We start from the raw sequence: 24815 nt of genomic DNA on the forward strand, positions 1-24815 counted from the left end.
TTGCACAACACTGTGTCAGATCAGTGATCAGACAGCCGTACACTGAGCAGGACGCGGATGCGCCGCTCTATCACCCTGGACACCACACCTGCAGCAGTTTCGGTTACCCTAAGTCTAAGGGTCCTACATCTTCTACCTTCTACTTTGGCATCTCCTACCAAGTAACCCCATGACTAAGACCCAGGAGGGTCGAAACGTTGGGTTGTTGTATCTCACTTTATCTCTACACTGCTTGTGGTTTATTTTTCTGTCTGAAACAACTTTTGGAATAAAAGTGTAAATACACGTCTGCAAACCAGCATTTTAGAGTGTGCGGTGAATTTCTACTACTTAGATCAGTGATCTGACAGGCAGTGAAGGAGGCTTCTCAGGTCCTCCTCTCAGCAGGCATGGAGAAGCCACCTCCCTGCATCTTGGATCCATGGGTCTGCAGGCAGGGAGAACCTCAGAGCAATGCGATCATATCACGTTGTTTTGAAGGTCTGAGGGAAGCACGCAGGGAGCCCCCTCCCTGCGTGATGCTTCTCTATGCCCCCGGAACGCTGCGATCTTGTTTGATCGCAGTGCTCCGAGGGTTAAAGTGCCGGAAGCTGTTTGTGAGAATCAGCTGACACCCGGCCACGCTTCACCCATGAGCGCGGCTGATCACATGTGATGTACTACTCCGCCCATGGGAATTAAGTCCAAGGTGACATGGATGGAATAGTGTGTCGGATGGTAGAAAGGGGTTAAAAGGGTCATTTTGTTTAAAATTTGGAGAAACCGCTTGATATATTAAATATCTCAACCCATTAAAATTGTTCTTGTCTGATCAGTTCCTGTAACAGTAGAAAATTGGTAAATGTTTAAAAATAAACCTAATTTGCAATGAGGGTTGAGTAATTTTGATTGAGACTGCAAATGTGATTCCCTACTTTTCAGTTAACGACAATGTTTAAGACCATATTCACACAAGGTTTTCTGCCTCTATAAATACTGCACTAACAAAAAAATCAGCTGCTGTTTGTCCCTAGTGGAATTCTGTGACACTTTTACAACAGTGTTGCTTCAAAATAACAAGGATAAGAACTGGTTTGACTGAAAACAGTCAGAGAAGACATGTACATGATGTTGGGGGGCAAACTCATAGATGGACTTGCCCTTTAACTAAATACTCTAGCCTAGATAGATAGGCACCCCAGGAACATGGCTCATCTACGTCCCTGTGGGGCTGTCACGAAGGTGCTGGGACTTTGGGCACCAACTAGGTTCCTAGAACTAGGGGCGCCCTGGTATATCGATGTCCCCCGGATTACTTCTGATGGTGGAGATGCTGGGTTCTCACACATTGCTATGCTCCTATATCAAGACTCTCTGTTCCCTTCCCCATCCAAGGAAGTAAGAAGCTGAAGTGTATAGGAACACACTAACCAGGCAAAGCATGGAAGATGAACAGTGATAAATGAAAATACTAACCATACAAAATACTCACACTCACACCAAACAACAGAATGGGACAAAAGGGAGTTAAAAAAAGGAGAAACCAAATAGAAGAGGATGAGGATGTGCACACAGACAAAATTCCAAGCAACAATCTCCTGAACAATCTTCAAACACTAACTCCATCCAGAACAAACAATGGCAATTCCTAAGTGCCAGAGGCAAACATATATAGCAGAGGGGAGTGTCCAACACTGAACAGCTGAGATAATCCAGGTAGGAAAGCTCCAGGAGCTTCAACTGTACAGATTAAGCCTTGCACTGATAGCAATAAAAAAATATGTACACTTTAATAGGATGGTAAAGTACTTCTAACCAGTGCAGGAGTGCATGAAACCAGACACTGCAGCATTTTGGCCCTTCTTTTTCACATTATTCCTGTGACAGGAGAATTTTCATTTTCATGAATATACGTTTATATTCTATTAAGGGCCTAGCATAGGTTAAAAATGGAAATGAGAAAAATTATTGCTGAGTAGACTGCCCAGGTGTCAAATTGCGATTCGTCTCTTTTTTTTCTGTAGGCAGCAATGATCACATTTCCAATTCCCATTTTAGCCTAATTGTAAAGTCAATTCTGAAATCTTCATGCACCATATTTTATTAGTCTATTACAATTGCTAGTTAGTTTCACTTACTGTAATTTACAGAGCGTATCATATCGAGCCACAGAATTTTAAGCATATTTATTCTCAAGTGCACAAATTAAAATTCTCATCTATCACTTCCAAAGAGATTGAATCCAGATTACTAATGGTTTCCATAAAAGTCAGCACTGCAATGGTACTGCTTCTCAAGAATGTCATTTGCTCAAACTTGCAGAAACTTATGGACCCATGCACATTAGACTAATAGATGATACTGAGGGGTTCAGCCAACAGTAACGTTTATAGTGTCCCCAGACAGATGACTGTCAGGAACTATAAGGATCAGGCGAGTCTGATTTTGGACTGCAGACCCTTTGTGTTCTCTTTGGCAACATATCTCTCATTGAGAACACAGGATTATTAGGCAGCGATTGTGCCCATGTGTATGGTTGAGTCGAAGAAAATAGCTGCCGGCTGAACAATCGCCTGAACCATTGTTCAGCCGACCACTATGTTAAGAGTTTGGGGTGCTGAAGAATAACTGTACTACACATAGATATCAAGGGATTATGTGAAACAGTTCATTAATCATCCCTGATATAGTAACATGTTACTTCACCAATTAGGTACATTATGTCACTTACATTTTTTCATAGCATTTTTGAGTTTACAAGGGATGGGTAAGGCTGCAGTCTATGCACTTGTATTGTGAGAGACTGCTCCTACTAGAAGGGTTCTACCCGGAAGTATGCATATCGCATACCTGACCGCCATTCCCAGGGCAGAGAATGGCGAATCCTTGCAGCGCACAGTGCGTGTATTGTGAGGATTCAAAAGTCTGCAGTCACATAGAATGACTGCAGACTATTAATTTTAGACTGGAAAACCCCTAAGGAAAGATATATCTGAACTTGCACTCTCCAAATGTACAGAAATGTTGCCAGTTTTGCTGAGTTTTCTTCTGTGTAATTTGTCTACAGTTCATTTTAGTAAAGTTAGTTATATTCACCAAAAATGCTGCAAATGCAAAAATGCTGTTATTTTCAATGGGTAAAAATTGCTGCAAAAACTCATTGCTCACATTCAGTCAAGAAAAAAAGCTTTTTATGAATTTTCTGCCATGCCCAAAAACCGCTGCAAAGATGCTATGTGTGAACATACCTGCGGTTTAACAATGATAAATGTAAGGTTATACACATGGGAAGAAGGAACCAATATCACAAGTACACACTGAATGGGAAACCAGTGGGTAAATCTGACATTGAGAAGGACTTGGGGATCCTAGTTAATGATAAACTTACCTGGAGCAGCCAGTGCCAGGCAGCGGCTGCCAAGGCAAACAGGATCATGGGGTGCATTAAACGAGGTCTGGATACACATGATGAGAGCATTATACTGCCTCTGTACAAATCTATGGTTAGACCGCACATGGAGTACTGTGTACAGTTTTGGGCACCGGTGCTCAGGAAGGATATAATGGAACTAGAGCGAATACAAAGGAGGGCAACAAAATTAATAAAGGGGATGGGGAACTACAATACCCAGAGAGATTAGCAAAATTAGGATTATTTAGTCTAGAAAAAAAGACGACTGAACGGCACTCTAATAACCATGTGTAAGTATATAAGGCGACAATACAAATATCTCGCTGAGGATCTGTTAATACCAAGGAAAGTGACAGTCACAAGGGGGCATTCTCTACATCTGGAGAGGAGAAGGTTTTTCCACTGACATAGAAGAGGATTCTTTACTGTTAGGGCAGTGAGAATCTGGAATTCCTTGCCTGAGGATGTGGTGATGGCAAACTCAGTTGAGGGGTTCAAGAGAAGCCTGGGTGTCTTACTGGAGCGTAACAGTATTGTATCTTACAGTTATTGGGTTGTTTAGAAGGATGTAGATCAGGGGATTTATTCTGATGGAATATAGGCTGAACTGGATGGACAAATGTCTTTTTTTTGGCCTTGCTAATTATGACTATTATCTACTTTAAAGGGAGCCTGTCTACAAAAACATTATGGACAGCCGCTGCAGAGCTGGCTGTCAGTCAAGGACGTGAGTCAATGAGATAACCTGCCAGCTATATTGCGTTTCTGTAGATGACATATTCCCTTTCATTCCAACATCACTGCTGGTTTGGCAAGAAATGTCAATTAATGATCTTTGATACAGATTTCCGCTTTTGCACAAGAAATTACTATTCAGTTGATAGAAAGAGAAGTTTGTATGTAGGAACTATGCTTGGATGTTTAATACTCTCCTAAGGAGGCATCTCAATGCAAGTCTATGATATTGGTTGATTGACTGGTGAAGGGTTACAATGGAGTCAAACTCGTCACTACAATAAGTAAAAGTTTGTCCTTCCTTTGAGCATTGTAGCAGGCTGAAGTTTCCTAAGGGGACTAAACAATAAAGTAGAAAAAAGAAATTGGAAAATAAACCGAAAAAATTCTAAAAATGTACCTCTCTTTTCACTCATTAAAAGGAAAAAAGTAAAAAAAGATAAATAAACATTTTGGGACTGTAAAATATAAAATTAATTAACCCATACAGTAAATGGCATGAAGAGAAAAAAGTCAAAAACACCAGAATTGTGTTTTGTTTTTTATCATCACACCTCAAAATATTTACCCCAAATTAGTATGACTTAAACAGTCATACTAAAAAAAAGTAAAGAGTTTTGGATTAAGTCAATGTAAAAAAAATGAAAATTGGCTGCAGAGGCAAGGAGTTAAACCCTTAACGACCGTCAATACACATAAAAACATGTGATAACTAACAACCTGTGGTATTGGCCTAGGCTGGTTTTGAAGCTGGGCCTTAGGGCCCATACCCATATGCAAGAAAAAAACGGTCTGATTTCTGGACCGAAAAAACGGGCGAGTGCTTTGAGAGTGTCATGCGAGTACAATGCGATTTTCACACTAGCATCCGATCAACATCCGAGTACATTGTGGTTGCTATCCGATTGCAATGCGATTTTTAACATGAGCTTTTCCATACAGCAGTTCTCTATGTAATTTACACTTCGTTTTCAAAGGAAAAATTTGTCAAAACACATATATATTATATAATAGATAGATAGAAAAATAGATAGATAGACAGCACGGCTGCGAGTGGCAACTTCAGTGATTAGCGGTGATGTCACTGATGCTGTGCTGCCTCACAGCCTGAACTGGAATGACCTCTGGAGCGTGGGAAAATGAACTGGCATTCAGCGCAGCGCATGCTGTGAGGGTGCACAGCTTCAGTGACGGCATCACTAGTCACTGAAGCTCTGTTCTCAGCATCTCCTCATTCACCAGTAGTTTTCAGCCGGAGCAGTCACATCTTGGCACCGCCCTGGTTGAAAGCTGTATATACCCCAGACACAGATTACGGTGTGGGACAAAATGACGGACAGGTATAGTATATTGTTGGTTTATTATTTTACTTTTATTACAGGAGATCAAGGGCATCGCATGGATTAGGAGTAACAATAAAATGATCAAACTGTGTTGTGTTTTATTTCATTAAAAGACTTTATTTTGGCTGTGTCTTTATTTAACATGTACCAACTGTAGGATTAGTAATGGGGGTGTCTTATTGATACCTCTCCATTGCTAATCTAGGCTTGATGTCACCTTTTAATACAAAGGTGACATCAACCCCACAACTATTACCCCACTTGAAAAAAGTAACAGAGAAAAAAGCAGAGATGATTACCTGCTCAGGCCTCCAAAACAAATGCATTAGCCTGTGTGAATAATGCCACATACAGACCAGTATCTTTTTGTGCACTAAAATACCAAACAGCCAACACTGGATTGAAAGTGGTTGTTTCATCGGTATTATTGCACCTGTGTTTCAGCCATCATTTATCGGGTCCGCTGCACCCTGCTAGTGCATTTGTTTTGGAGGCCTAAGCAGGTAATCATCTCTACTTCTTTCTCTGTGACTTTTTTCAAATTTATGGAGGAACTTTTTTTGTGTCTGTGAGCTTTATTACCCCACTTTCACAGCTGCAGGGCAAGTGGGAAGAACAAGGCTAAGTGCCGGAATTGGTGGCGCATCTTAGAGATGCGCCTTTTCTGGGGCGGCTGAGTGCTGATGTTTTTAGCCAGGGGGGCCAATATCCATGGTCCCTTCCTAGGTTTTTAATATCAGCCTGCAGCTGTCTGCATAGTTTTTGCTGGTTATTAATTATGGGGGAACCCCACGTCATTTTTTCGGGGGGTCCCTCATTTTAATAGCCAGTAAAGGCTAAGTATACAGCTGTGAGCTGATATTAAAAGCCTGGGAAGCTCCATGGGTATTACCTCCTTCCCAGGCTATAAACATCTGCCCCCAGTCGCTGGCTTTCCCTCTGCTGGTTTTGAAAATTGCGCGGCGGCCCACACCATTTTTTTCCAATAAGTTATCATTTATTAATTAAATACATGTCCAGTAATTTCCACACACTCTGTACTAATTGTATTTGTCACTGACCTCTACATATCTACCTATTCTATATGTATTTACTATATGTAATCCATCTCTTCTATCCTTTAGGCTCCTACAGAGATTTTATAGAAGCTGGCAGATGAATTACCAGCTTTTATTCTACCCATTCAAAAAAAAAAAAAAAAAAAAAAAACTTAAACCATAATCAGGTTCCTCGCATCATGTTCTCATACACTTTATACAGTTAATAGCCCTCTGTGTCTGTACTGCTACATACTTAGGCAGTTAACTGGTTCATGCAGCTTTACATGAACACCCGAGCTTCACACTATGGCTGGTCCGAATAACTAAAGCAATTGTTACCATCCACCTCTCGTGTCTCCCCTTTTCCTCATAGTTTGTAAGCTTGCGAGCAGGGCCCTCATTCCTCTTGGTATCTGTTTTGAGCTGTGATTATTGTTATGCTGTTATGTCTGTCTGTACAAGTCCCCTCAATAATTTGTAAAGCGCTGCAGAATATGTTGGCGCTATATAAATAAAATTATTATTATTATTACCTATCTTTCAGTTCAATATAAATACACATATGTGTGCCACTGACATGTACTCTATGTGTATATATCCATTTTATCTATTCTATTCTAACCTGTCAGTGTGATTTTTACAGTAGCCGCATATGAATTAACGGCTTCTCAAAGGACACCGGTGCATATAAAATGGACAGCACTCACATGGGGCGAGTGCTGTGCACTTTTTTTCTCGCATGCATTGACTTGCATTGGCAGATCTCGTCCGAGATACGCAGCAAATCGCAGCATGCTGTGATTTTTTTCTAAAATTTGCAGATGAGATGTCACCCATTGAATAACATTGGTCCAACTGCAATCCGATTTTATTATCGGATTGCACTCGTCCGTTTTTCTCGCAAATGGGTATGAGCCCTTATAGGCACAATCAGTGACTCCCTCACAGGTTGGAGGCACTGCAGTACATGAGAACTGCAGTGCATGAGACCAACCATTCTACATGTCTCACAGTGGGACTAAAATGAAAATAAATAAAATAAAATGTGCAAAAAAAACAGAAAGGGAAAAAAAGAGCACAAAAATCATTATAATCCATTTGTCACTTAAAAAGCAGCGTTTGTGATAAAGTAAAGATAAACAAAAAAATTTTACGATATGATCTATAAAACTGGCATGTTATTTATTCTTTGTGGCGAATACCGTGAGAAAAATAAAGGAACACCAAATATGTCACTTTTTTATTATATATTTATATATTATCTATTTACATAATTGCCTTGTAATGTTTTCATTTCCTGTTCTGTCCAGATGTCGCCGTATCCCAGAAGTTCACCGACCGCCATATTGGGACACCCAAGTGATGGGTGTCTCAATATGGAAACTGCTGCTGGTACCAACCTATTGCGGAGTACCACCAGCGGAACACCGTTGCACCGCACACACAAACTTTTTGACTACATGTGAAGTATTGCCACGCTCAGAAGAAAGGTGAGTAACAAACTTTGTGGTCCACTTTTCAATGAACAACATTTTAGAGTACAAAATTACAATTTATTTTTTCATTCTACTTTACATTAATTCCTGTGTAGCACCTGAAGCAGGGCTGTATTTACCACTAGGCTCTCGAGGGCACGTGCCTAGGGCGGCGCCTATGCGGGGGGCAGCACCAGAGCAAAGGGTTTTTTTTGTTTGTTTGTTTTTAGGTCTGGCAGGGTCACCTGGTCCCTGTCCCTAATAATACCCCCCCCCCCCCCGTGGTCGCCCGCCCTTGCCCAGACATCATACAGTGTCACTGGTGGTGAGTCATCATCATACTGTACATAAATACTCACCTAGCTAGCTCCAGCGATGCCTGGTCTGGTCTCCGCGTCGGCTGGCGGCTGCTCGTCCTGCGTGAGGTGCGGTCAGGTGGTACCGCTGCTCATTAAGTTCATGTATATGCACATATTCATGAACTTAATGAGCGGTACCACCTGACCGCTCACGCAGGAGGACGAGGGTGCTGCGCCGCCGCCGGGACAGAGATGGATTCCGCGCGGTGTGGAAAGGAGTCGGACGGACCGACGGAGACTCGGTGAGTATGAATGTCTGATGGGAGAGTGGGAGGACAGCGGGGGGACGACCGTGGATGGGGAGCGGAGCAGCGAGCCGAGCCATGATAGGATGCATGGGACTGGAGTGGAGCGCGGAGCGGCGGGGTCGGGGAGCCTCAGCCGATGAGCCGCCCAGGCCCATGAATGATGGTGATGCTGATGCGGCGCCCGGCGGGCCCATGCATGGAGGATGGAGCCTGGGGGCGGCTGGCCAGGGGGGAGAGGAGGGCGGCGATGAGCCACGCATACAGGAGGGAGGGGGGATGGGAGATGAGCCAGAGCCACCCCTGAATACAGGGAGGCCTGGGAAGGGGACAAAACATGAGCCACGCATGGGGGGAGATGGGAGATGAGCCGCTCATCTCCCATCCCCCCCCATGCGTGGCTCATGTTTTGTCCCCCTCCCAGGCCTTCTTGTATGCAGGGGTGGCTCTCTGGCTCATCTCCCATCCCCCCCCCATGCGTGGCTCATGTTTTGTCCCCCTCCCACGCCTCATCATGAGCCAGAGCCACCCCTGCATACAGAGAGGCCTGGGAGGGGGACAAAACATGAGCCACGCATGGGGGGGGGGATGGGAGATGAGCCAGAGAGCCACCCCTGCATACAGGAAGGCCTGGGAGGGGGACAAAACATGAGCCACGCATGGGGGGATGGGAGATGAGCCAGAGCCACCCCTGCATACAGGGAGGGGGACATCATGAGCCACGCATACGGGGGGGGGGGGGGAGATGAGCCATGCATACAGGAGGGGGGAGAAATGAGCCATGCATGATGGGGGCGGGTAGCCGGTGAGCCATGCATGGGGGGTATGAGCCATGCATACAGGATGGGAGGGGGTGGGCCATTAAACATTATGCGCGAAGCATCATATGTGGCCATTATACAGTATGGACTCGGAGCATCATATAGAGCCATTATACAGTATGGAGCATCATATGTGGTCATTATACAGTATGGAGCACTGTGTGGCCATTATACAGAATGGAGCATCATGTGTGGCCATTATACAGTATGGAGCATTGTGTGGCGATTTTTGGGGGTGTTATAATTATTGTATATGAAACAGTGTGATCAGCAGTGCTAAATGGGTGTGGTTGGGACTTGGATATGGGTGTGACTAGTTGTGAAATGGGTGTGGTCAGAGGCGTGGCCTAAAATTTGCCGCGGCGCACTTAGTGCGCCGCAACCTTTATACCTCTTTCCCTTCAAGAGTTGGGAGGTATGGTACCGCATTTGCCAGATCACAGCAAGTGCCACAAATCCCATAGGGAATGAATGAGGCCAAACGCAATTTTGCTGCAAGTGATCCGTTACGCGACAGATGCAAAAAAACTGCCCCGATCTGCTGCAAAAGGCTATTTTGACAACAGCGATTCTTGCCAAAGTCACTGCCGATAGTGTCATACTCACCAAGGGGGGAGGCAGCACTAAAAGTGCCTAGGGCAGCAGAAACTCTAAATACGGCCCTGACCTGAAGGGTTAAAAAAATCCTGATTGCAGTTTTGAAATATTCAAGGGCTCGGTTTTTAAAATGGCATCATCTATGAGGAGTTTCCAATATACAGGATCCGCAAAGTCCATTTAAATCTGGATAGGTCCCTAAAAATATGGTTTTATAAATTTCTTGAAAAAATGACAAACAGCTACTAAACTTTTAATCCTTCCAATATCCCCAACAAAATAAAATCACATTTGAAAAATGATGATGAAGATTTAAAGTAGACATATGGGAGATGTTATTTATTAATTATTTTGTACAACATGTTTAAAGATATAAAAATTGAAAGTTTGAACATTTAGAATTTTTCACAAAAATTTTGATATTTTTACAAATAAGCGCAAAACATATCAACCTATATTTACCACTTACAAAGCACAATGTGTCATGAAAAATCAGTTTCAGAATCACTGGGATACATTGAAGCGTTCCAGAGTTATTACCACATGAGGTGACTCCGGTCAGATTTTAAAAATTTGACCTGGTCATTCATTTTTTAAATTGGTTCAGTCATAAGAGATTAAATAAGACCTCTGACCAATGGAAACATTACACTAACTTCTTTTTCCAGATCAGACTAAGCAGCAACTGTGAGCTGTCAGTGTGAAGTACAATATTTTATTCAGGGACTTTGCTGAAGTTTGAAAAAGTCCACATGTTCTGCAGGTCGTTAGTACAGCCCCAGGGTCCTGGTCATTGCAGTAATATCATTCTCCTCTAGGGGGAAGTGATGTTCCATTTGAAGGCAATAAAGGAGATCTCTTACCAGGTACCACAAACACACAACACATTTCACACTCCAGTCCACCAGAGGGAGCTATGCTCCTATTTATTAGGGCACTCTTCACAATTAGGTAAAACTGGTGGTCTGGAAAGGAAATTAGTCAGAAGCTGGCTGGGCTTCACCCAGTGAGCTGCCATCTGAGCTCCGCTTAGGTAGTTGGTCCCTGACAGGGGTGAGTGTTATGTTTGCTAATGACAGGTGTTATGAAGGCAATCCAGAAACACAGTGTGCTTAGCGATCAGAGCGCACACAGTGATCTGACAAATACCCAAAAATACAAGAACGAGCACTGAGACGTGGAAACTCTGTAGACTGCACACCTGATCCTATCCTAAACACAACTAAAAGCGGCTGTGGATTGCGCCTAACAACTACCTAGGCAACTCGGCACAGCCTAAGAAACTAGCTAGCCTGAAGATAGAAAAATAGGCCTGACTTGCCCCAGAGAAATTCCCCAAAGGAAAAGGCAGCCCCCCACATATAATGACTGTGAGTAAGATGAAAAGACAAAACGTAGGGATGAAATAGATTCAGCAAAGTGGGGCCCGATATTCTAGGACAGAGCGAGGACAGTAAAGCGAACTTTGCAGTCTACAAAAAACCCTAAAGCAAAACCACGCAAAGGGGGCAAAAAAAACCCACCGTGCCGAACTAACGGCACGGCGGTACACCCTTTGCGTCTCAGAGCTTCCAGCAAAACAAAAGACAAGCTGGACAGAAAAAAAGCAACAAAAAAGCAAAAAGCACTTAGCTATACAGAGCAGCAGGTCACAGGAACAATCAGGAGAAGCTCAGATCCAACACTGAAACATTGACAAGGAGCAAGGATAGCAGCATCAGGCGGAGTTAAGTAATGAAGCAGTTAACGAGCTCACCAGAACACCTGAGGGAGGAAGCTCAGAAGCTGCAGTACCACTTGTGACCACAGGAGTGAATTCAGCCACAGAATTCACAACAGGTGAGATCCTGTCAGAGGCCTAGACAGAAGGCCACGGAGCTGCGCCTGCCCGACGTGCGGCAGCATCCTAAGAAAGAGACACTGAAGGAGAATTGTATTGTAGAGAGTGACAAGAAGTCATAGCAAAAGGAGAGGAAACCAGAAAGAGTTCTGCCCTGCACATGCTGCCTCCTTCTAAGGCGCAGGATCCCGGTAGCCGGAACACCGAGGGAGCAACAGTTCTCTATGCCTTGCTCCAGAGACCGGCAGGACAGCTAATTCCACGTTACCTGCCCGCCCTATACCCAGGAGGCACAGTGGCAACTTGTGGCGGCTGGGGCATGCTAGAGTCCCTGTAAAAAGCCTCAAGCCACCAGTCATACGGGTTTGTCCTATCCATCTGGGGGACAGAGAAAGAGACATAACATCTACAACAGTTGTGAGGACCTTATGAGAGGCTCAGCAGTAAGGTACTACAACACCCAGGTGCTAGAGGAAGGCTACTGATTTCCACCTGGATAAGGGGACTCTGGATTTGCCTTCAGACCGGCCGGACTCTGCCCGCCCTGTGATGTGGTGCTCTGGACTGTGGACGCTGAAGCCTTCAGTAAAAAGGTAAAGAGACTGCACCCTTGTGTCCTCGTTCTTCACTGCGCCTCACACCATTCACCATCTACACTCTGGGAAGCCCTGGGGACACACTTCACCTATGGGAAGGTATACCATCTAGCTGCCATAGCATCACCCCAGCGGACCCCTAAGCAGCGTCGGTCACCCTGACCAAATGCCACAGGTGGGGTCATGAACATTTCCCCTTTAAAGACATTCCCCTTATTTCAGCGGACCTCCTGAGGGCCACGGACCGGGTCAGCTACCGTGACATCCCCCTTGAGAACCGAAGGGCCTGGTACCGACTTCCCCTACCCTTGGGGGCGCTCCATTAGCAATAAAGTTCAGTTCCTCTCTACTTTGTTCTTTGCTAAAATGGTATAGAGTATCATTTGTACAAAGTGAATTAAAGAAATCTAGACCTAAAAGGAGACTGGATGATGTGGTTGAATTTAGACAGCTAACTCAGGCCTACCCGCTATTGCAAAAAGGTCACACAATTTTGTCATGCTGCCATTGGCTATTGCTGGCGGATATGGTTGGCCAGTGCAGGTTCACCTTCGCTCTCTCAGCTGTACTTTCTCACTGTTACTCACCTGTCCCAAACTATTACAAGGTATTGCTTGTTTCCAAATGACCAACTCCCTTAGTGCTTGTGCAGAGGGCAAACTTCCTTGCTCAATCAAGGAGGAGAGGCTAGGAAGACACACGAGGTACAGCAGACTCAGGGGCATAGGGTTCACTGATAAATGCTGAGCCAATTTCATGACACCATCCCGGCATCCAGGCACTGATGACTGGGTATTTTTGACAATGAGGGAAAAGTTTTTAAATATGGTCATGCAATACCTGCCAGACAAAACCAGCGTAATCCCAAAATTCATCTGCGACTTAATACTATTGGGTCTCAAAGCTGGACATTTGGCATAAGCTGTCTTTTTAAGCCTAGGAAGTGTTGTGTTACCTGATGCTAGAGTCTTGTCTGGGCAGGTTTTTAGTGCCTCTGGGTGGGTCAAAACACACACTCAATCTGATAAAAATGAGCAATGCTTGAGTTAGCCCCAACTTTTCCACACCGCCAGATGACAGCAGCACATAGTGTTTTTAATCTTCAATATTTTAATGAGGCCCATCAGTTGTTAATTTCAATTAGGTAAGAAGAGAAGGAGGGAGGAAGTGGAGCTGAGCAGACATGCGGGTCTGCAGATCCTGACAGACAGAACAGAAGTAGTGTGAAATAGAGACAGAAAAAAGCTCCCAGAAGGACAAAGGGGGTCCTAGGTGCACGGGAAGTGCAGAAGCCACCCGTGGGGCCTGCATCCAGACGTGGCAGGACTAAGCCGCAGTAAGGGGACCAGACCCAACTTAGTGAGAAACTGCAAGTCTAGCTAAGAAACCGGAGGCTGTGGCTTCTGCAAGAGTCACAGCCCCATCCACCAATATTTTGCCAAAAAGGCAGCCATAGAGAATCCAGGGGACATCGCCCAACCAGGTTTGTGGCTGCTGGCTTGGGACATTGTGGGTAAGGCATTGGGCAGGAGAAGTGAAAGCCAGCGTAGGGAGACAGCTAGAGAAAGGCATATGAAAGGAGTCCTGGAGAGGTGCATCCAAATCTTGGAGTTTGCTGGACCACAGACCCGGAGGACACAGCACACCCAGCTTGGTGCTATAAAGAACTGTAAGTAAAAGTCTGGAAACTGCACCTTGCTGTGTCCTTTGCGTTATTCCAATCGCACCTGCCCAGCACAGCCACCACCGCCATATTATATCGCTACATTACATCTGCCCTGGGGTTAGCAAAACCCCTGGAGAGCTGCACCAACTCGGCTGCATCACTATCTGCCCCAGAAGATCTGAACTGCAGCGTCGGCCACCCCTCATTGCCGAACACCACGGGTGGCGTCACGAACATTTCCCCCTTCTCCAAATAAACTTCATTCCCATTTACCACAAAAACATCACTTTATTATTGGACACCCAGGGCCACAGACCGACTCGCTGCTACCGTGACCTTCCCCTTTAAGAACTGCCGTGTCAGACCCAGTACCGAGTACCCCCACTGCCCCATGGGGCACTCCAATTGCAGCACTGTCTATGTGACGTTTCAGACAAATAACGGAGACCAGGGCAGGGGGAAGAGCTGATACTGGACCCAGAGAGGGAAACTAAAACGTCTGTTTCTTTATAACTCCCGAAGCCTATAGCCAAACATTTTTTGCAAGGGGAAAATACCTTTAATGCATGAAGGTTCAAGTTCTCAAAAGACACACTCTTAGTAACCTCTTACTACTAAAAATGAAGGGCTCCTAATATCTCCTAAAAGGCTATGTCAAGATAATTTTCTAAACCAGACATTATTTTTGATTCCATTTAGAGGAGAAACCAATATGTGTATGTTACTGTGAGTTTACTTGTTGGCATAACTGCACATACATGAATGTAGTCCACTAAACTGATGATTTATACAATAGTTTGCTTAAAGTAATACAGTAATTTCTAGGCATTTGGTTGTTTGTTTGCAGAAGTGCTTTGGCAAGTAAGAAAATTGTTACACCCGGTCCGGTCGCTGTACCTTTGCGGGGTCCCCGTCGGGACTCCCGCTCTGTGCTGGCTCCACGCTGTCAGGATAAGGCTTCTCCCCCTCCTTCCTCTCCTGCTTCCTGGCGTGCTGCCATCAGGTTCTCGGGAAGAGTGCTTAGGGCACACGCGCGCTCGTTCCCGGTCTCTTAAAGAGACAGCGTGCATTTTTTAAAATATGCTTCTGGCCAATGGAGTGTTATTCATTGCTATTTCTAGCTCCTCCACCATAGGGAGGGCGCCGGAGCAACAAGTATCCACTGTTGCTTTCTTCCGGTTCCTGTCTGCATGTGCTCCTGTTTCTGAAGTGCTTTCTCTAGTACTCCGCTTATACTGTCTGTTTCCACAGATCATCAGCTACCAGTTACCCGGCTATCCTGGACGACGACTGTTCTATCTACGCTATCCAGTCTTGTCCCGCCAATCTGCCATCATCATCTCCGGACAACGCCAGTACCATTGGAACCAGCTTCTACCCGTACAAGGAATAGAAGAAAGGCATTCCAGCTCCTTTAAAAATTTCAAAAACTTTATTTCTCCATTAAAATGCGAAACAGCAATCCTTGCCTTAGTGCGAAAATGTGAGTGCAGAGTACATGCGACGCGTTTCGATCTAAATGATCTTACTCAATGCAATCTACTGTGCCGGACTTCATGGAGTACATTAATGGGAACGATTATGGCATTAGATTTACCCACAGATGGAACCAGAATGAAATCTCCTTCCTGGATCTTGATCTAATGGGTGTAAACGATGAGATCATCAATAGTAAAACGCATGTCAAACCCATCAGTGGGAACACGGTACTACACGCTAAAAGTAGCCACCCCAAACATACCGTCAAATCGATTCCCGTTGGGGAATACACGCGGCTCAAAAGAAATTGTAGTAAAGATACGGCAAGCAAAGAGGAGTTTTCTTTGTTAAAAACTAAATTAAAAAAAAAAGGGTATCCAGATTGGACCCTCAGCAGAGCACAAAAAATAGTGGATAGTAAGCCCAGAGATAGTCTTTTGACCCATGACAAAGAAAAAAACAAAGAAAAAGAGGCCAGAAAGAAAAAACCGTATGTGTGCTTTCAGTATAGCACTCAATTTCAGGAGATAAAAAATATTATTTTGAAAAGGTTACCTTTATTAAAAGAAGATGATTTTCTCTCTGAAATCCTTAGGGATGCTCTTAACGTTGTGGCGAGAAGGGCGCCCACTATTGGCAACTCTTTATCGCCGAGTTTCTTTTCTTCACAGCCGGTTTCCAAAACCTGGCTTGAATGTAAAGGGTTTTATAAGTGTGGAGTTGCCGCTTGTACCACTTGCCGTAATGCACTGGTAAAAAATATGTTCCAGAACAGAGATAAAACCCAAACCTATCACATAAAAAGTTTTATTAATTGTCACACTAAGAACGTGGTTTATAAAATCGATTGCACTGAATGCAATGCAGCGTATATAGGCTGCACGACCAGAAAGCTGAAGACTAGGATATCTGAACACCTAAGGGACTTAGGAAGAAATGACATCGCTAGTAAAAATATATCAGCTGTCGCCAAGCATTTTAATGTGCACCACGAAGGGAATACATCTACCATGACAATCCAGGGCATAGAGCATATTAATTTATCACAGCGAGGTGGAGATGTCAAAAGACAGCTTCTGACCAGAGAAGCTTTCTGGATTTTCAATTTGGGAACAAGACACCCATTTGGTCTAAATCGTAAAAATGAGATCATGTATCATTACTGCTAGTTACTTATTGTATTATTGTTTTTATTATTGTGTATCTACATTTTTTAAGTATGTTGCGTTACCTTGGCTTATTTGTTTGTTCATCTCTCGCAGCTGCGGTGGAGTTCACATGTATAGGACCTGTGGTAATGAGTCATGTGACTTGTATCAGTGAAGAGATTGGCCCATCTGTATATTAATAGCCACCGCAGTTTGCCAAACATCATGCATTGAGTAAGATCATTTAGACCAAAACGCGTCGCATGTACTCTGCACTCACATTTTCGCACTAAGGCAAGGATTGCTGTTTCGCATTTTAATGGAGAAATAAAGTTTTTTAAATTTAAAAAAAAAAAAAAAAGATGCATTGAGTAAGATCATTTAGATCGAAACGCGTCGCGTGTACTCTGCACTCACATTTTCGCACTAAGGCAAGGATTGCTGTTTCGCATTTTAATGGAGAAATAAAGTTTTTGAAATTTTTAAAGGAGCTGGAACGCCTTTCTTCTATTCCTTCTGCTATTCACTCATCCTGGTCCGAGATGAAGTTCCGTGCACCTGCGTGGATCGGTGAGCTGGCTGTGGCTATTTAGTCTTTTTATTTAGCATTCTACCCGTACACCTGGTATCACCTGGTTAGCTTCATGTCTCCCACTAACCCCGCTTGTCCGATTGTCCCGCTGGGACAGCTGCCATGAGTTCGGAGTCTAACTGGAGGTAGCACCTATGTCCCCCAGGCAATCCAATCTGTCCCTGTTCGAGGGACTTACCACGGGTGTCTGGGGCTCACGTAGTCACGCCCCCTTCGGAGCCCCCCGGACCGTGGTCCCGAGGTTCCACATTAAACCTAAATAAAAACGAATGTGAACTTCAACTTCTGTGCCTCCGTTTCCATTCGTTACAAAAATATATTGAGTCTAATGTACTGTCAGTGTACTGTAAAACCTAAATCTGTTGTCCCAGGAATTATACTCGCAGAAACCATTCTGTGGATAGAGGATCTGTTTTGATTTCGTTCTTCGCCCTGTACACAGTTTACTTACAGCTTCTGCTTGAGATGGTAACAGTTGATCAGTGGGGGGTGATGGGTGCTGTACCCCAATCCATCTCATATTATTGATTAAGGCTAAAAATGGGTCATCAATATCATAGTAGTGGAAATCCCTTTAAACCTTTCCATATATACATACAGATCTTCCCTAATTTCCAAGCAAGTACTGCATAATTATAATAAAAAGAATATTAATTTTATCCAAATTACTAACTCACCAAGGTGTGATTTCCTGCAGGCCGGTCCTGGGGGTGGCTCATATGTTCTATCTTGTAGAATTTCTCTTTCAGTTGTTCAAACACCTTGTCAATACTCTCTCCTGGAATTTCTAGAGAGCCAGGATTGGAGGATATGAGCTCTAGTTCCTGTCTAATAAAAAAATATATATTGTGTAGACACAAGGGGTTCTGGTGAATTAAAATTGAAATTTGTTGTACAACTCAGAATTTTGTCAAGTTGGTTGTGAATTCTGGAGAATAACTAGAGCAAACGCAGGTGTAACAGTCATATGTTGTCCTTCTTTTCTGAAGGGTCTCCCCTAAAATTAGAAATCACTTTTATAAACAGCACATAGTAAGTAGGGGGCTCTGTTAAAGAATTTGTATTGGAACCAAGAGCATAACCTTGAGTCTCTGAATTTTTCTTTTTAGAAAATGTATCAAAAAAGTCGTGTTTAGTACAATTCACTAGGCATGTTATGCACTTCATGGACGGTGTACATACTGTATACTCTAATATTGTATGTAAAAAATAGCACGTCATTAATATATTCAATGATACTTGAAAACCTTTTCAGATAAGTATGCATAGGTTTCAAAACTTTCTGTAAAATGGGTACATGATATGTAGCACGATTTACTCAATTTGAGACCGAATTTGTCACATTGTTTACAGGAAAGATATATCTTGGTACCGTGTTAGCCAGTAGATAGAAAAATATTTAGAATTGAGAGTCCTCAATGGTTGATACCTTTTAATGGCTAACTGAAAAGATGGTAACAAATTGCAAGCTTTCGAGACTACACAGGTCTCTTCATCAGGCTTACGTTACAAGGGCTCAGCTGTGAACAGGGAGCAGGTGTATTAAATTTGGTGTTCTCACTCTCACAAGCTCTCATACTGGTCACTGAAAGTTCAACATGGCACCTCATTGCAAAGGATTCTCTGAGGATATGAAAGACTCCTTTAATAATCTTAATTAAGCTATACTTACGACCTCGCCTAATTCTACCGAAGCCCTCGTTCTCCTGTAATAAAACTAAAATAATAAAACACCAATATACCATACCTGTCTGTTGTCCTGTCCCATGCCATAATCAATTTATGGGGGATTAATAGTTTTCAACATGACGGTGCCACGATGCGACCGTCCAGGCTGAGAACCACTAGTGACTTAGCCTGATGAAGAGACCTGTGTAGCCTCAAAAGCTTGCAATTTGTTACCATCTTTTCAGTTAGCCATTAAAAGGTATCAACCACTGAAGACTCTCAATTCTAAATATTTTTCACATTGTTTAGTAAATCTGCTAAAATTTCATTCCAATTTATTTAAAGAATTTATGGAATAGGGATATTAATATTGGAATACTTGCAAGACTGTAATGTTCACAGTAAACGTCACCATATCCTTAGTCCTTAGTAAAATTATAGTAACTAGTATATTAGTAGAGCAATTAGAACAGTAAAATTTACATATTTTCATATTAATTCTGACTTACCTGGATGTGATGTGAACACCAAGCTGAGATCTCAAACTTGCAGACAAGTTATGACTTTCTTCGGAAACTGCTTTTTGGAATGTGGAGCCATTAAGTGACATATATCCACTGCTGGTGGAATTCCACAACACCCCCAGTACCTTGAAACAAACATTTCGTCAGATTGAAGGTATTTTTTTTAACTTTTGCATGAGAAAAATGCTTATATTGTATTTTCTTTAAGGGTCACATCAAATAAACCACTTACTACTACATGTCATTCCAACACAAGGTAGCAATATATATTTATTAATAATCGGTGTTAGATCAGATCCTATGACTAGTCATAGAGTATGTCACAAAAGTGAGTCCACCTCTCACATTTTTGGAAATATTAACAGTGTAAATTTGGTTTGTCTGCTAAATAACTCAACACACAGCCATTAATGTCTATACCACTGGCAACAAATGTCAATACACCTCCACTTCTAAATGGACAAATTGTGCCCAATCAGCCATTTTTCCTCCCCAGTGTCATTTGACTCTTTAGCGTTACAAGGGCTCAGCTGTGAGCAGGGAGCAGGTGTATTAAATTTGGTGTTCTCACTCTCACAAGCTCTCATACTGGTAACTGGAAGTTCAACATGGCACCTCATGGCAAAGGATTCTCTGAGGATCTGAAAGACTCCTTTAATAATCTTAATTAAACCATACTTACGACCTCACCTAATTCCACCGAAGCCCTCGTTCTCCTGTAATAAAACTAAAATAATAAAACACCAATATACCATACCTGTCTGTTGTCCTGTCCCATGCCATAATCAATTTATGGGGGATTAATAGTTTTCAACATGGACGGTGCCACGATGCGACCGTCCAGGCTGAGAACCACCAGTGACTGAACTGCTTTGAACACAGCCTCAGTGACTAGCGGTGAAGTCATCGAGTTTACCTCCGGTCACTGAGGCTGCGTACTCAGCAGGGCTGAACTGCCATGACCTCAGCACTTTGGGAAAAAGTCAGTGATGAAGTCAATGCAGTTCAAGCTCAGTGACTTCACCACAGATCAATGTGAGAAATTCTCACAGTGATCTGCTGTGAAGCCACTGTGCTTTAACTGCGGTGAATTGAGTGACTTTTTCCCATGGTGCTAGCAGTTCAGCACAGTTGCCTCAGTGACTGGATGTAACCTCGATGATGTCACCGCCGGTCACTGAGGCTCCATTCCCCAGTGGTTCTCAGCTTGGATGGTCGCACATTGGCACCATCCAGGTTGAAAATTATTAATCCCCTGATAGAATGACAGACAGTTATGGAATATGGTTATTTCTTATTTTAGTTTTATTACAGGAGAACGAGGGCTTTGGTGGAATTAGGCGTTAGGTGAATATAACTGTGTTTGTTATTTTTAAATAAAATGGAAATAGTTTTTTAGTCTTATTTCTAATAAAGGACTTTATTCTGGCTGTGTCATCTATAGGATTAGCAATAGATAAGTGTCTTATAGACGCCTCTCCATTACTAATCCGTGGACTTGAAGTCATTTGACAATACAAAGGTGACATCAACCCCACAAATATGAACCCCACTTGCCACCGCTACAAGGCAAGTGGGATGAGCTGGGCAAAGCTAATCTAATAATCTAATAGATGTGCCTTTTCTAGTAAGTTGCAGGCTGCTATTTTTAGGCAGGGGAGCAATATCCATGGTTCCTTACTAGCCTGGATATAACAGCCTCCAGCTGTCTGCTTTAGCAAGGCTGGTTGTCAAAAATGGGGAGACCCTATGCCATTTTTTAAAATTATTTATTTAAATAATTAAAAATACGGCATGGGGACCCCTCTATTCTTGATAACCAACCATGCCGAAGCTGACAGCTGAGGGTTGCAGCCCCCAGTTGTGAGTTTTGCCTGGCTGGTTATAAAAAAATACTGGGGAACCCTTACAGAGCTCCTACTCTCACTGTTATTAGCGGCAGCAAATGTCAGCTGATGGGAGTCACTCTGGGGAGATCTCAATAGCGCAGTTCAGTTTACAGGAACTGGAGGCTTTTTGCCAAGAAGAGTGGGTAGCTTTACCATCTGAGAAACTAAAGAACCTTATCCACAACCACCACAAAAGACTTCAAGCTCTCATTGATGTTAGAGGGGGCAATACACGGTATTATGAAATGGGGTGTGTAAATGTTTGATAAGGGTCATTTGGATGTTTTGGGTTGTCAATATGACTTAAAAAGAGAAAACACAGTAGTTTGACAATAAATGGCTTCACTCAACCATTAACAATGAGTGGAGAAAAAGTTTTGGTGCTATCATTCATGTTCTCTAAAAAAAAATGCCAAGAAAGCAATAATTCTGCTGGGGTATGTAAACTTTTGAACACGACTGTACATATCCCTAAAACTAAATTACTATGCTACTTGTTAGGTACAAGAACAGAAAGTAATTTGCGTCAGCCGTCAACGGTAGTGTTCTGGTACGTATGAATGATTAACTATTAAAACAGTTGTATAACCTTAATCTTTTTAATTTTCCTCTTTAAATCAAAAAATGCTGTGCAAGCCAAATGCTATGATGCAAAGTAGGCACATGTAGGTTCACGCTTGGATACAAGAATACGGCAACAATTTACATTATGGTCATCGGGTTTACAGTTGATAAATTGGACTATTACAACAAATATTTAAATAATGTTAAATGTGTCAAATATATTAAAAATTTTAAAAAAAAATTGCACCCCAGTACTCTTCAAAAATGAACAGGACAAGAACAGCTTGTTAGTTTTGTGGCCCAGAAGCAAGTACATGAAACATGCCACTGTATTGTGAAGTAGACTGTCAGTATGAAATTTCTTTTATGATTGGAACTAAAAATAGAGAAATCTGTATACAGTACATGTATAAATATGTGACAAACAAGCCTAGGTTTCAGGATTCTTGTTTACCAGCAAAATTAAGACACAGGATATTAAACTTCCCTTTAGCTTTACAATTATAGTATATGAAGATTTTAAAAGGAGAAGATTACTGAAGGTGCTGTACAATTACTGCAGTAAACCACAGATCAATTAAATCAAAGTCCCAATAACTATGCATATACAGCACCTCCCAGTCTCATTTGAATTGATTATTATTCAGACCGACTAATACTCCCATTTTCAATGGTCTTCAACACTAGGGCATAGTACAAAACAATTCAATTTTGGTCTTTTCTGTCCCAATGTGGAATGAGGTGTGAACTCTGATTTTCTATCCATACCCTGTAAAATCCTAAAGTAGTGCTAATAACTGATACCGCGCTTGGGTGATTAGAATACCACTAACTCTGGCCGCAGGAATCCTAGTGATTGCTGAGTCCATACAGGTTTTAAAAAACCGTGTCAAGTTACATTCAGGGATTCCGATAATACTGAGATATTTAAGATTCGGGATAGGATTACATGTTTCTCAACGGGAATAATTTATGTGATCCAATGTCCATGTAGAAAACTGTATGTTGGTAGAACGAAGAGGAAATTAACGGTACGAATAAAGGAGCATCTGAGGAATATTCAGAAAGGGTTCCTGGGTCACCCCCTATCTCGTCGCTTTATAGAGAAACATAATAGGAGTCAGGGGCGAATTATCAGAGGGTCAATATGGGCGGTAGCCCAGGGCCCAGTGGTCTGGGGGGGCCCTGGGCTACCGCACAGATTGACCCTCTGATAATCATCTGTGAATGCCGGCGGCCGCCGCCGGCATTTATGTGCCCCCGCCGTACCCGTTGGGCAGAGAGAGGGGGCCCGCATCGGGCCCCTTCTCATCTGCTCACCGGGCCCCTTCCGGTGCTGCGGCGGTTTCCTATTGACGTGCGGGCGCGCTCCCGCACGTCAATAGTTAACAACAGCCGCCAGCCAATTGGAGGCTGGCGGCTGATGTCGGCCGCAGGTGCACACGTCGCCGGCGTCTGACGTCATTGTCAGACGCCGGCGAGTGTGCGCTGCTGCAGGGAGCTCGCCGCCTGGAGCACGGACAGGTGAGGAGACTGCTTGGTTTTTTTTTTGCTTGTTTTTTTTATAATGGTGGACACACTGAGCGCAATGCTGGAGGACACTGGGGCAGATTGCTAGAGGACACTGGGGCAGATGGCTGGAGGACACTGGGGCAGATGGCTGGAGGACACTGGGGCAGATGGCTGGAGGACACTGGGGCAGATGGCTGGAGGACACTGGGGCAGATTGCTGGAGGACATTGGGGCAGATTGCTGGAGGACACTGGGGCAGATTGCTGGAGGACACTGGGGCAGATGGCTGGAGGACACTGGGGCAGATGGCTGGACACACGGTTGGTAATATTGTGGACACACTGTCTGGGGGCAATGCTGGACGCACTGGGGCAGATTGCTGGACACACTGTCTGGAGGCAATATGCTGGACACACTGGGGCACTATGCTGGACTTACTGGGGCAGATTGCTGGACACACTGGGGGTAATATGCTGGGCACACTGGGGCAGATTGCTGGACACACTGGGGCAGATTGCTGGACACACTGTCTGGGGGCAATGCTGGACACACTGGGGGCAATATGCTGGAGACACTGGGGCAGATTGCTGGAAACTGGGGCAATATGCTGGACACACTGGGGCAAATTGCTGGACACACAGGGGGCAGGACTGGAGGCATGGGCAGAATGTAGACACGGGGCATGATTGGAGACACGGGGCAGAATGAAAGACATGTGGCAGGATTGGATCATGGGGCAGGATGGATACGATGGAGACATATGGGGCAGGATGTGAGAACATATGGCTGGAGCCAGGAATGAGACACACGGGGCCAGGATGTGGAATATTATTACCATAGGGGCTAATTAAGGGATATTATTACTGCAGTGATGCATTTATTTTATTTTTTGAGTATACTGTTTTAAATGGGGGTCGGTCCTGTTACTGTGCAGAGTGACACTATATCGCCTTTTTTTCTTCATGTGGTGTAATGTAGAAGTTGTGAAAAATTAAGTAATGTGTTCTACAAGCGGAGCTCGAGACAACTGTGTTATTTCCTGCAGAAACGAGTCCTGGCTGGAAGAAATGATGGCGGTCTGTGCTGGATGAAAGATGAAGGACTTCACCTAGAGACGTCACTGGTGAGTCAGTGTTACCTATACACTGACACTATACACTGTATACTATATAGAGGTCCTGTGTATAATGTCACCAGTGATCTCTGTATTACCTCTACACAGACACTGCATACTAAGTACAGATCTCCTGTGAATACTGGCACTTATGGTGATAGTATTGTGTTGTTGTTTTTTACTGATCAGTATTGTAGTATTCAGTCACTATGTGGTG

The 24815-nt window shown here is 43.5% G+C and overlaps 1 protein-coding gene across 1 annotated transcript in view; it reads right to left on the minus strand.

The window, feature by feature from the left end:
- Nucleotides 1-24815, minus strand: part of LOC138665590 (microsomal triglyceride transfer protein-like) — a 162694-nt gene that overhangs the window by 78168 nt on the left and 59711 nt on the right. The window contains exons 6-7 of the mRNA XM_069753202.1: nt 19505-19644; nt 18005-18155 (exon numbers count right to left, since the gene is read on the minus strand). Coding sequence (XP_069609303.1) covers nt 18005-18155; nt 19505-19644 — 291 coding nt within the window. The remainder of the gene's footprint in view (nt 1-18004; nt 18156-19504; nt 19645-24815) is intronic.

The sequence above is a fragment of the Ranitomeya imitator genome, chromosome 2 (assembly GCF_032444005.1).
Source record: "Ranitomeya imitator isolate aRanImi1 chromosome 2, aRanImi1.pri, whole genome shotgun sequence".
Classification (NCBI taxonomy): domain Eukaryota; kingdom Metazoa; phylum Chordata; class Amphibia; order Anura; family Dendrobatidae; genus Ranitomeya; species Ranitomeya imitator.